Source organism: Athene cunicularia (genome assembly GCF_003259725.1).
Source record: "Athene cunicularia isolate RWA chromosome 4 unlocalized genomic scaffold, athCun1 chr4_part1, whole genome shotgun sequence".
In the NCBI taxonomy this organism is placed as follows: Eukaryota; Metazoa; Chordata; class Aves; order Strigiformes; family Strigidae; genus Athene; species Athene cunicularia.
In genome coordinates, this window is record NW_020799098.1 from 39,696,095 (window position 1) to 39,709,723 (window position 13,629).

Genomic DNA, 13,629 nt, shown 5'->3' on the forward strand with positions numbered 1-13,629 from the left:
GACAGGAGAAAATGATTGAATATGCATATTTTCAGTCATAAATGGTATGTTAGGGGCAGCATTTTTCACTGAAAAAACTTCTGAGATTTTCATGGGGCCATGGGGTGGATGACAGTTTGTAAAAGCTATTGTTATCTCCACTGTTATCTCCACTAAGAGTCTTCTACAGACCACAGCTTGTCAAAACAATAAATCAAGACCTTAAATTACACAAACTCATACTGATTGGGTACTGTTTCTCTGTAGAAATATGCCTTTGCAGCAAAAATTCCTGTAGCACAGTTCAAACCAGTAGATTATACTCGGGCTTTAAAAAAATAGACGCTTGTTTCTGGTTGTGAGAGATTTTATGAATATGTTTATAGGCAGAGATCAACCATAAAAGACACAGACTATAAAGCACTGGGAGCTATAGAACAGAAATCATTGTCCAAAGCACTTTCTAAACTTCAGAAAATGATAATAAAATTGTAAAAGTACTTGTCAGATTTGAAATGCAGTCTTAGCAAAGACTTTCTTTGCACCAATGTGTTGTAAAAAGTATGTATAAATACTGAAAAAGAAGCTGCAGAAAAAAAACGTATTTCTGAGAGCATGTCAAATTCAAATAAAAGAGCAAGCTGACAACAGCTCTCATAATAATAAAATGATTATAGATACACAATTCAACAGAAAGTGCCAAGTAATCTTCTAATTTAACACACAACTGGCTACATTAAGGTCATGCATTACACTCAAGGTTGAGAGTCTGTGATGCAAAGGAAGAGAAAAATGTACTGATCACCTAATTTCATCCCTTAAGCATGTTCAAAATTTTACCAAAAAGTACATCCATACACTGTAAGTGGCCCTTATTACTGGAAGACCTCAATGCTATAACGTTTGCCAGACTCATACCCAAAGTAGCTTTGCCATGGTGGAGTGATTCTATTCCTAATTTATAAATAGGAACTGAGTGCAGGAACTAAAATGTTTTGTCAGACGTTATGAAGTTGCTTCTATTTCCTTGGCTAGCTCAGTATTTGCTAAACCATTGTTCTGGTCCTTTGCTAGAATGACAAGATTCTTTGGCTTTGTCTCCCTTCAGGGAGGTCTGGAGATGACAGGTCTATATCAGATGGCAAACACGGAACACTTAGTGAGTAAGGACTAGTCACATCCCAAAAAATACTAACTTTTCTACATAGGTGCTAGAAGTCTTACAATCCAGTAAGTAGCACAACACTTCTCTCATTGGTTAGAATTTCCACCTTGAGTTGCAATTCAATCCCCCTCTCCTATATCATAACATTACACCACCATAAAACTGCTCTGAGGAGCTGTGCAGCCCTTTCCTACCTTAATTGATTTGTGCTATATTAATTCTCTTGATTAGTTTGTGGTTCTCCAAAATAGTTTTTTTGAGTTGAATTGTTGATGTTTTCTTATCTGGTTAAAAATATGTTGCTGCTGGCATGAATGGACACCGATGACCATTTTCACGTCCGTCATGCGATAACATGAATTGATGTAATGTGAGTGCCAGGAAATAAAGAGCAGTCATCCCCAGCAAGCTTAAGCATATCAAACTTCTCCTTTAAACTTCCATGGAGCTTTTAGCCCAGACAGGCTATTAAATCATATAAACTGACATGCTGTATATCACAGTCCATTATAGTAACAAGGTTACCCTATTAGTTTAAAAGGCAATTGCTTGAGTTAGGCAAATTCCTCCAGAGACTAGGGCACTTGCACCACAGAAACAAACAGCCACACAAGAGCATGCTCTTATACCCCAAACCCGTATGTCCCATAAGGGCATGCTCCCAAACCTCTGCCATGACAGAGAAACCAGTTAGAGATAATAAGCCAAGGTGATCCTTGCCACAAAGGAGGTAAGTATCTCTGGTCCTCCCTGCTTATAGACTAGAGAAAAATTTCCCAAGACATCTCAGATTCTGCTGAATGATCACTGACCCTGGGATCAAGACAGTGAGCATCATCATGACATGATGATAATTTCACAACTGTCTGACAATTTCCCACAGTACATCAGAATAACAATTTGCTCTGTGTCATTTACACAACCCTGAATGCATCAGAGCAAAATGGCATGAAGCCCCCCTCAGAATATATTGGGGCAGTTGTACACAAATTGAAAGAGAAAAGTCACTACAAACAACTGTGATGAGCTGCAAGTATGACATATCAGTTGAATGCAAGATAAAACTTCTGTTGTTTCCTTGGCACATGAAAAAAAGAAAATCAACAAGTTCACTGATTTAGTCTCTGGATGGGAAGGCAGCATTATTAGGGGTGAGGTCCAATTTCCATGCCTTTAAGGAGTCAATGTATTCTGAAACAGAGCAACACAGATCTTTCAGAAAAAGAGCTAATCTTAAAGGCTACACGAGATCCATTTATGGAAGAGCTGTTAAACGACATGCAGTGAGCATACAGAAATATCCAATAATTCACATAGGAGCTTTGGTTGATAATACGTTCTATATGACTATAGTTTGGTTCAGTGAAACCTATGGGAAACTTGGCATGGCCAGTGACAATCTACACGTGAACCAAAATGCTAAATTTTGTAGATGAATGCAGCCTGATCCAGATGCAGTTATAAATTTGTCATGGGACTCCCAGGTTGGTGCTAGTATGTCATCTGTACCTGAATTTGGCACTGGGCAGGCTGGAAGCTTCTGAGTATACTTCTTATTCAGTCTTAAAGTAATAAACATCAAGTGAAATCTTGGTGTAACGCTACTTGTCATGAACAACTGCAGAGGGCCTGAGAATATGCGTGGCTGTACATCAGGAAAAGATAACATCTGGAATGAAGCTCCAAGTTCTGTCACAGCGAAGGCTGGAGATGCTGCCTGAGCAGCACTACAGGTGCGTGAACAATAAACCGTGCCCACATTCACATTCATGAAAATGTCTACATTCTTCACAAGATGAATTCTGTACTGAAAGACTACGTCCAGATAGATAGTGTCCAACAGGAGAGTACCTGTCAAACACTAACCATAATGGGGTACAGTTGAAAAAAAAAGGGGGGGGAAATTAATTCCAGAAACACTAGCTCAGCTGGTACTGGAGCTCAGGAAGCTCCATGCTACTGTCACACCAAAAGCCTACCTGACAACACTTCAGTTTGCTGAGTCAGAATGCTGATGTCTGCTGCAGCAGTATTTTGATCATCAGATGGAAAACAAATGTATCATTCAGATAACACAATGACTGTTCTTCAGTCTTCTGTAGTTTGATCTGGTTTTATGTATATTATTTCTTAGGCTGATGCAACCTTTTCTGCTTAACATACATACTGAGTTGGCATTTTAAGTGAGGGAAAAAAACCTCATCAGCGCAATTTTTGGATCATGTACCCGTTATTTGCTGGTGTTTTACTAAAAATGCTGGCAATTTTCCAGTTCATTAAGGATCAGCTCAGATCTGATGCTGCTGGCAAGAAATAAAGCTATTAAGACACCAATAGTAAAATATTTAACCTAAATAAAAAAAAAAAGTCCCTACTGCTTACAAAATAGTAACATAATAATTATAGTGCTAGCTGAAGCCATTTCTAGTTTTAGTGTGTATGCACCTAAAGGAAGACTGTTCTGTCTCTTTAATTCTATAGAAGCTGTCTTGGTCAATTAAATTACCGGTATCTAAAATGGTTTGTAACGTTTACCGTACTAGTTGTAAGCAAGGTATTAAAAGCTCGAGGTACCAACAGAGAAGGCCCTAGGAGAAAAGCTGTACTGACTGAATTAGAAAATTATTCCTCCCCTAAGCAAAATTCATACTGATTATTTAAAACACATCTTTACCCTCACCATTCTAGGCAGCAGGTACTTTTGAGCAAAGATATCACCCTAGCTCAGCCAGCCTTCAATCCTGTTGTCATGGGGAATGGACATGGTGGTTCCATGTGTAATGCTGCTCTTCCACCTGCACTGCTCTGATGTGGATCCTGTGATGGGGAGAACAAAAGACGACTCTCGCTGATTTGTGCAAGAACTGGGAAGGCTCTCCACCTTTCCTGGGAGATGGCTACTCAGATTACAAGAGATTCATAGGTTGCATTGTTCTATATGTTCCTTGTGAAGTCATTTATCTGTGTGTCTTACAAATGCAGGCAGGGCAAGGTGGGTATCAACTGATGCCATGCTGATCGTAACAACAGTTCACGTAAAGTCACCACATCTGTTCTGTACTGTACAAAGCCTTGTCTGTTCTAGAAAGTTTCCTACAAGTACCTCCTTCAGGCCTCTCTTGTCTTTGAGAGACGCATACTACAAACCGCAAATGTGTGAAATAGCTGATAAGCAACCCCGTAGCTAAGCTGACAATATACAAATTTTACTTACATACAAACTTTGAATGCTGAACCAAATTATACAATGTGTTAGCTGACTTTCAGTAAGTGGCAAGAAATTATAACTGCTCAGAGGACCAGGAAGATTTGTGGAAAAGCAATGGAGTCTCTAGCAACTCTGGAGTACTATGTGATTGAACTAGCTGCATCTATGTTGTGGAGTGGTCAGATTGGCAGCTGATGGAAAATACTTCATCAACACTTACACCAATGCAAGATGAAGACTGATGGGCCTAGATGGAGATAAGTAAAAAGGAATAAGCAGAATAATGAAAATAAGCCCACCAAATGCTGCAATTACCTACTTGTCCCTATACAGAGATGGTCATTCCCTGGATATAAGGGTCAATTTCTGCATGAATCAGATCCATTATTCAAAATAGTGCAGTCTGGGTCAGAGACACAGGTTTTCTGTTGCTATTGTTTCCAGGTTTTGTTTCGGGGAGGGGAAAATTCTGAGCTTTTAAACTGCCAAAACCTGCAGTGTGGAGTTTCAGTCAGGGCTACTGACAGCATCAGAGCCAGCCCTGTGGTTTGTGCACTGTGTGAGACCTGAAGCCACACTGAACCATGTCTGTCTTCTGTCCTCTCTCTTCTGCTGAGGATTAAACCTAGATGATCCTTACATTAGAATAATTAAAAGAAAAAAGGATCTAGCTTTGTGAAAAGTAGATCATTCCTGTGAATGAGCCGATCTATACAATACTGGGATTGGATGCTGGCTTATCAAAAATTATTTACAAATCAGCTTGACGCTATTCAGGTTTGACAGCCCTGTGTTTAAGTTACAGCAATATACACAGAGTAGCAATATCATCAGTCATAAACAAAGAATCTGCTGGCAGAATGTGGACTCAGCTATTGATGCATGTATTACATCAATCTCCAGCAAAGAAAACATTAAACTAAAGTCTGTTTGTGAAGTGTTTTGTGGAATAAACAGAATTAACTGTAGTTGCATTCACTCCTTGTCCAATGCTAATACCTTCTCTTAACTACAAGTATGTGCCTGTTTCTTTTATGTACAACCACTGGGCTAGAAAAGATGGGGAAGGTTTGTGTTTCCAGGCACAGCTTGTGAATTCTGCAGCTTGTTGCCCTGATCTTTTTCTGACTTTTAAGGTTTTATAAACTTGCTTGCTTCTACTACCTTTCATTAGTACAGTGGCCTACAAGGAAATTTCTGGGCTTGGATTCTCCTGCTACAGTTACCTTCTTTGCTTGTTCTGCTTCATGTTCCCACTCTCCCTTTTATCTCTACTTACTCAAAGGGGTCGCTGGGATCAGCTCTCTGGAGCTCTGGAGGAATCGGTATTCTTTTGTAGTACATTTCCCAGTCAAAAGCTCCTCGCATGGCATCCCCCGCCTGTGCCTCGTAGCCAAAGTGATTGTGGTCAATGACATCGATCATAGGACACACGATGGTTTTGTGGTTTAGTGCAATCTGGTCTGAAAAATGAAAGTAGAAAATAGGAAACGGCATGTCTAGTCAAGCCATCTATCATATTACTGCAAAGTGAATCCCACAGGTTTTCTGATGTTTGAAGATTGCTTGCTTTGTTCCCTATGGCCTCCAAATAATTTCATTTTTCAAATCTGAATCAAACCTTTATCTGGACTAGACTTAATGCAGTTGGGCAATGATTAGAAGCATTTACAGTTCTTTAAAGAGAGGCATATCCCTATGAGAGTCACAGGAGTCCAGTCATCTATATCTCTGTCACTTTACTACTCTGAGCTGTCCCCAATCTGTCAGCTACGGAACAAGCCAGCAAGCAAAATGTAAAAATACACCTTCAGCTGTGGGGAGTGTGTATGGCAAGCTCCTTTGAGAGAGATTTGTGTTCCTAAATGTGAATCTTGCAACCATTCAGCTGCCATTCCTGTGGCTCTAGTGTGCATCAGCTTGGAGATCAAGTGCCACAAATTAAAGGCAAACTCCAACATGACGAACAAAACAAGGCTTGTGTCCTCTTTTGTACCAATCTTTGAGATATAAAGGCAGCCCTGCAGTATTATTCTTAACCACCTGTTTTCTAAAGAAGGGAGGGTTTTTTTTGTTTGTTTGTTTTTTTTTTTTCCCCCCCTTCCCCCGCGTTTGTTTTTTTTTTTTTTTTCCTTCTAATTAGAACTGTGAGGCTAAATCAAATTCCCATCTTTAGTGTAAGGGCAGGGTGGGCCTGAATCTCTTTTGGTGAATCCTATTGCTTAATCCCTTGGAGCTCCTCAGAAAAGAAAGAAATGTCTAGAAGATATTCCAACTGCAAGAACTAGGCAGAAGAATAATGGTTTGAAATGAGCAAGTACAGGGAAAGTTTGTAGCCTCACTGGCATGAAAGAACAGTAGAAAAAACTATCTGTGAATCCTTGAAAGAAACAAAATATCAGAATTCCAAGTATCATAAAGCTTCTTCTCTGAATGGCAGCCTAGATTCTTTACAAAATGCAATACATTGTAGGGCCTATGTGGAAAACATGTTTTTTGTTTTAAGAATCAGATTTCACTGGTGCTTGATAATACCCTAAAAAACCAAAAAACCCAGATGGCTGAGTGTGAAATGATCACTTAGATAGAAAGACAGGTAATACTGGTGTAATGATTAATAATACAGATTCTGCTTCCTTGTTTCTGAAGGACTGAAATTAAGAAAAAAGATTTTTTTTTAAGGAAAATATCTACAGTTTTCATATTTATTGGCAGTTGTGTAGAGACTGTCCAAAATGGGGGAACAATGCCGACTTCTGGTGAAAAATTACAGTGCCTGGAAGTTCAGCAGGTTTTTACATCCTTATCCTTTAAAAGTGAAAAAAGATTTAAAGCACAGGCTCTCACAAAATTCTAGGAAACTCATCTCAGACATAATGGCTGCATTACTGTTGCTATGGCCAAATATAATTACATTCACTGGTATACTGTGTAGTGTTATCTGTAATCATTATGTAAAGTCATTTTTACATAATCTTTTTCCTGTGATGGTCCTGCTAATAGCTACAGAGCTAATAATAATCTGTCTCTCATCCTTTCCTTCTAAATTGATTGGAGGAGAGAAACTAAATGGGATTGATTTGGCTGGAGCAGGTCAAAGGTAGACTCATAATATATTAACATACTTCTCTTGATCTTTAAAAGCCACTGCCTTTAAATAGACTGAAGGATTGGAAACCTCCAAGTCACATGCAGAGAGCACCAGGGAGAAAATTATTTGAGCAATGCCAAACAGTCAGTCTGCCTTCATTTCTACAATCTGCAAGAATTTTGCAAGTAAGATGATGGTTACCTGCTTGTTCTTGTGCATTTCTGCAGAACTTACTTCTCAGCCCCAAAAATGTTTTAGAGGTGATGAGGAATGACAGGAAGATCTTGACTTTTGAAGAAACCAGGGTGTTTGTAGTTGTGCGCACCAAAAGGCAATCAAATGTGCGGTCTCAATGTTTTTTTTTTCAGTATGCCTAAAATAATGAATTCTGTATACATACTTCTTAGGCTTAAATGTAGCCCCAATACAAGTTTAGGAAACAGAAAAAAGGATTGTAGGGCTAGCTTATATTTCACAAGAGTGCCAGTATCATAGCTTTACAGATGCAAACATGCAGCTGCCTTTGCCAGCTGCTGCTCTTTCTGCCACCTGCTCCTAATGCAAGACACTGAAAGGCACAGCTGAAATGCTTTACAGTTTCTTTTGGTTGTTTTTACTCATCATCCTCTCACAAATTACTATTGGTCTGAAAATTTCCATACATTAGTTCAACGCACATATGCTGCAGATAAAGGGAAGAACAGACAGATAAGCATCATTGTACATGCAAAAATCTTGCAGATATGAGGAAAAGCCTGGGAACAAGAGGAAACATTGCTCAGGGCTTTCTCCCTAGCAATTTTAGGCAAAATATATATATATTTGAATTCAGCACTTTTAGTATCAAGTAGAGTGTGCATATGTGGCAATAAACAGAAGTTTTCAATATTGGATAAGTCTCTATCTCAAAAATATAGGTTTTATCTTTATGAGAAAGACACCCTCCCTTAATTTTAAGTGCTTCTTTCAAATTGGCCTGGTTAAAGTAGCAACGACACATTGCAAATACTCTTATTTTCCTACTTAACTATATGATTACATATAGAGACAACATTTGAGTTGCTCAGCAAATTATGTCTTGTTATCTGAGTTGTCATAAGTACAAGTACTTGTACTCTCAGTTTCCCCACTGGCAAGTAATGCATCATTTAAATGTTGCAGAGATGGACAGCTATAGCTAGCAGGTGTCTTGATAACTTGCTAAGCATGATCTCATCATGATATAGTTTTAAGTCTTGGTCGTGAAAAAAATATGTTTTTACAAACCTAGTTCTCGTAGCCTATGGCACTATTGATTTATTGTCCATCTCCCCCCTCTTACTGCTCCCACAGCAACATCAGCAGAAGGAAAGATGTGCCTGTATCTTTCAGCTGGTTTGCTGCTCAGTTTCTTACCTGTGATAACTGTGACTTCACACTAGTCCCTCAACTACAGCATCTGGAGCCCAAGTCACATCTTTCCTTCTGCTGACTTTATACTACTACTGCGGAGTGATAACAAATAGTTGTTTGACAACGTTTTTACATGACTACTGCTGCCTGCTCAGTGAACATCAGGCAAAACTCTCAGATCTCAGAGTGGCTTATCTTGGTTTAGAAACACATTTAAGTAAAAGAAATGGAATAAAGCAAGCTGAAAGAAAAGAAAGAAAAGCTATTTTGCACCTGTTTTTAAGAAAACAAAACTTAGGACTGTCATTGAAAACAACTGTGGCTCAGCTCCACAAAGCTATTTAGATACCTAACAAGTACTGAAATAACAGTCTTCCTCTGGTCTGAAAAGTGATAGTCAATTCTGAAAATATAAGTTAGATACTAAATAACTTTGTGAACTATGTTTATGTGATTGCTCTTGGTTTCCTGACCACCTCCCCATCCTCTAACTTTTAAGGTCTCATTTTGAACAAAATCTTGTTTGGAACAGTGGAAACTGCTGTCCTCCCAGCGAAGACTGCCAGTCTTCAGAGCAGGGCTGAATCGTGCTCTTATTGAGGACTTTTCGCTACAGTTGGTAGATCCAATTGAAGCTAAAATAGGGCATCTTCAAAGCAGTAAATACCTAATATACCCTCTGTTGTGGTTTCCTTGAATGCCATTCAGTCACATGAATGCATCACAAGACAGATCTTTAGATAAACACTTGCAAAAATACATTCTTAGTAGCCAGGTGTCACCTGATTTCAGTAAATATTTGCCATTAATGATTACGAGAAAGTTCTCTCATTCCTTTAGGAAAACAGGGCACAGATCATCCTTAAATATACTAATGTTCATTTTCTGTTTGTCCTTCATGTAGTGCTCTACTTTTTCTTTCAAAATAAATCCTCTTAACTCTGGGCTCCAATATTCCTCAAGATCAATTTCTAGATCCTCTGCCTGCTTAGTTATGAGTCTTTCTACTGTATGTGGAATGAGAAAGACCTCATTTCACTTGAGAACTAAGGAGAACTGGGACTTGGTCTCTGATGAAGCTTCTCTCATCTTTCCAGTTTTCTGTCTTGAGGCTGAGGGTCACAATCATCAGTTCAATACCCAACTGCAACCTAAGTACAGTTATGAATCCTTTGTGACTATTTATTTTTCAGTTTTTATAGGGTGAAACCCAGTCAGATGTACCTTCATTTCAGACAAGAAAGCAAGAAAAAGAACTGGGTTTGCAATTTACAATTTTCCCATGTCTAAGTTAGCAAAATAGAAGTGTTACATCTCATCTGCAAAAGATTTCAGAGGACAAGAGTGAATCTTCTTGAGATTTTTTTTCATTAGTGGCAATGTATTATGTGCAGTGGGGCAAAATCAGAAAGCAGAGAAAAGGTGGCTGTATACGTAGAGTAGTTCAGAGTGTTTAATGACTACTTGTCAGGGCTGCTTGTGGAAGGCTTGTTGAAACCTGTATTTCTCTATGCTCCTTTATGTCACTTGGGTTTTGCATGAAGACATGGAGGTTATTTTTAAAAATGCTGATATTGTGGTTATGGACGAAGTGGTAACAAGGGGAAAGACTGTACGAGTAATTTGATATGGAAGCTACAAAGGATATAAATTTGGAATTTTGTATATTATCTTGTTACTGATCTGAAGAAAAAACAGTTATTAGTATTTTTTTTTTTTTGGTCTCAAGTGATAGTTCATTAGCAGAATAGCATCTCTTCTTGGCTGCAAATGCTTTATCAGCATATTGTGTGGCCAAACAGTCCCAGCAACAAAATTCAAAAAACAATAAACATTAACTGGTGAAACTCTATCCTGTCATGCGCTTATGACATGCTCTTTTAATTAATAAAAATGTCTTTATTAGTAAACTCAGAAATGTTGTTTTTGCTAGCAAAAAGGCACTTATTTGCAAAGCACATGCACTTTGCATGTAGTCAGGTGTGTAGAAAAGAGGACATTGTTTCCTGAAGTGAAATCCTAGACTACAATAATTGATTCTTTCCATTTGTTTGACGAATGGAGCTCTGCTGGCTGCAGCTGGAATCCAGCAAAGCATTCAATAGCAAATCATTCTTTCTGAGCTTCCTATTGTGAATGCAGTTGTTACTGGATTTAACTCTAAGGTCTTGGGTATATTTACAGCAAAATCTGTTTTAATGGATTGTGAAGGACTAAGAAGGAGTTGGAATACCTGCATAACAAAAGTTTTCAGGTGTATAGTAAGGGCACATCATAATACTAGATTTAGTAGTGTATTTAGTAATCGTAATAATAAAATAAACAGTAAGTCTAATACGCCAAAGTGACACTTCAAAATTTTATCAGCTATCAAGAACTATAAAATGGAGCTGCTCACATTTCTCCGAGTTGTCTCTCCTACTGACTCTTTGGACACTGCAGCAGAACTCCAAACACTTCTATACAGTGTTTGTCCTGCTTATTGCAGGACATGGCTTCGATTGCTTAAGCTACGTTCTATGCTCTAATTTTAATGGCTGTTAAACGCTCATACACTTACTAAGCAAGGGAGGGAGCCAATTCACGTTGACTTCGCAATGGGAATCCAGAAATGTCAAGACTTCTCCTCTAGCCAGCGAGGCTCCTAGCAGTCTGGTCCGAATGAGCCCTTCTCGTTTCTTGGTACGTACAATCCTCACTTTGGCAAAACGGACCATGTATTCCTCCAGCTTCTCTTTTAAATGTTCTAGAAAGAAGGGCAAAAAAGGGTCAGTGGTGTCAGGCCTGAAGGAGCCAACAGAAGGACAGGCTGGCATACATCTACTTCCATCTTTCACCACTCCAAGTCCTCCAAAATCTGCCACAAATCCTCCCTGAAACAGTTCAGAAAGTGCAAATGTTCTCTGTTTTATCTCACAGAGGAAGACACTGACACTCTGGACCTTTTACTGCAGTTGCTACTGGCAACCTGCCATCCACGATATAATCACCGCCAAAACAACTGCAGGATATTCATCCATCCTCTGATTCCTGCAGTCCAAGGCCAGATAAACATTCTGGCATGCCATTTTATAAACAGTGTCCTTTCCAAGTGGGTTTCCTATATCAACTAATTATGAAGAACTCTGCATAGAAAGAAATTTTTTAAAAGTAAGAGTTAAGCTAGCATGATTAGACTGTTTTTGTAATGGGAAGGTAAACAGACATGAAGGAAGATCTTAATAGTTGGATACCTGCGTGAAGCAAATGAACAGCTGACTTCCTAATAAAATTAAGCTGCAAATGTTGAGTAGTTGGTAGGGTCTCTTATTTGCAAAATCTGGCTCTCTTTGTATCACAAACCAGCATCTTTGGGAATATTTTTTCTTCTGACTAGAAACACAATAAGAATCAGAAAAAAACTCCTAACAATAAAAATCACCCTACAGTTTTGCCTCTTCTTAAGTATATCTAAAACAGAAATCCTGATATTTTGTCTTTGATATAACACCTCAGCTTGTCAGACTCATTACTTTGAAAAAATCTGATGATTTCATTTGGCAGGGAAAGACGGAGAGCAAAGCTTAGTCTCCAGTAATTAAAATTGGTAATATACCACATTTAGTTATGCTAGGGGTTGTAAACTGAGTCTCACTAAAATGGGTTTGCCCAGTTATGATTGCTTCTTATATCAGCTACTAATTCTTTGGACTTGTATGGTCAGTACAGGCCTTGATCCGAACCATACATCATTAGAGACTACAAGAAGTTTGTTACAGACTAGCTGAAAGGACTACCATTTAGCAGTAACCTGGAGTGTATAACGCTGACACAAAGATTAAAGGCAACAAGCAAACAAGTCACAATGCAGAGACTACAGGATCTTGTGTAAAAATAAAATCAAGCTCCACTGAAATCGAGCTCCCTGCACATGCTCCTTCTTGTCTCTGCTCCTTTCCTTCCTAGCTGACCAACACACGAGACTTTCCAAATCTACCTGTGGATTAGGAAGTAGAAACACTGGTGTGTTAGTTTTATGTATTTAGTGGGAAAGTATTGCATGTGATGCTTCTCTGTCCTGAGAATTCTGATGTACTCTAACACAGAAAGGGGAGCAGCCTGACAGCTGGGAACGTCAGCTTGCAAGGGTTACAGAACAGGTTAGGGGTTTTGGGAGGAGAATCTCAACACTCTGGAGACCTGCTGAGTCAAGTGAGTGGAGATCAAATGAGGAAGGACAAGCCTGAGACAAAAAAAAGAATGACATTCACATCAACATAAGATGGTTTTGTCTTCTACTCTGTGGCTGATCACAGAATACACATTTAAATTCTGAAGTAAGAGGAAAAGAGCTATTCACCATTTTTTGGGTCCCATTTTGCTAATACATACTTAATAAAAAACTCACACAATCCCCTAACAGTCACAATGACAAGAGATGTACCATGTCTTTGAATGGTGGTCTTTGTATGACCAACTATATTAATGGTACAAGGGCTGTGTGCCACTCTGACTCATTTTAGGTACAGCTGTAATTCAGTGTTATGACTAAGCTGAAGTTACATCAAGTCTTAGATAATTTTGTGCCCATGTGCAAGACTGCCTAAAGGGTATGTTTATCAAACTGTTTCCTGTTTTTATGAGCCCCATTGAGGCTATTCCCATAGCGCAGGAATACAGAAGAAGGGAAATAGACCTTAAAACCAAAGATATAAAGACCTTGCAGGTAATGTAAGAAAGTCTGTTAGGGCTGTCAATCTGGATTTTTTTCTGTGTTGTAAATTGTGTCATCTTGTAGACATGAAATATGAAATA

The 13,629-nt window shown here is 38.7% G+C and overlaps 1 protein-coding gene across 1 annotated transcript in view; it reads right to left on the minus strand.

Moving 5' to 3' along the window:
* Window positions 1–13,629, minus strand: part of GALNTL6 (polypeptide N-acetylgalactosaminyltransferase like 6) — a 315,463-nt gene that overhangs the window by 72,905 nt on the left and 228,929 nt on the right. The window contains exons 5-6 of the mRNA XM_026847007.1: window positions 11,396–11,581; window positions 5,632–5,815 (exon numbers count right to left, since the gene is read on the minus strand). Of these exons, the coding sequence (XP_026702808.1) occupies window positions 5,632–5,815; window positions 11,396–11,581 (370 nt within the window). The remainder of the gene's footprint in view (window positions 1–5,631; window positions 5,816–11,395; window positions 11,582–13,629) is intronic.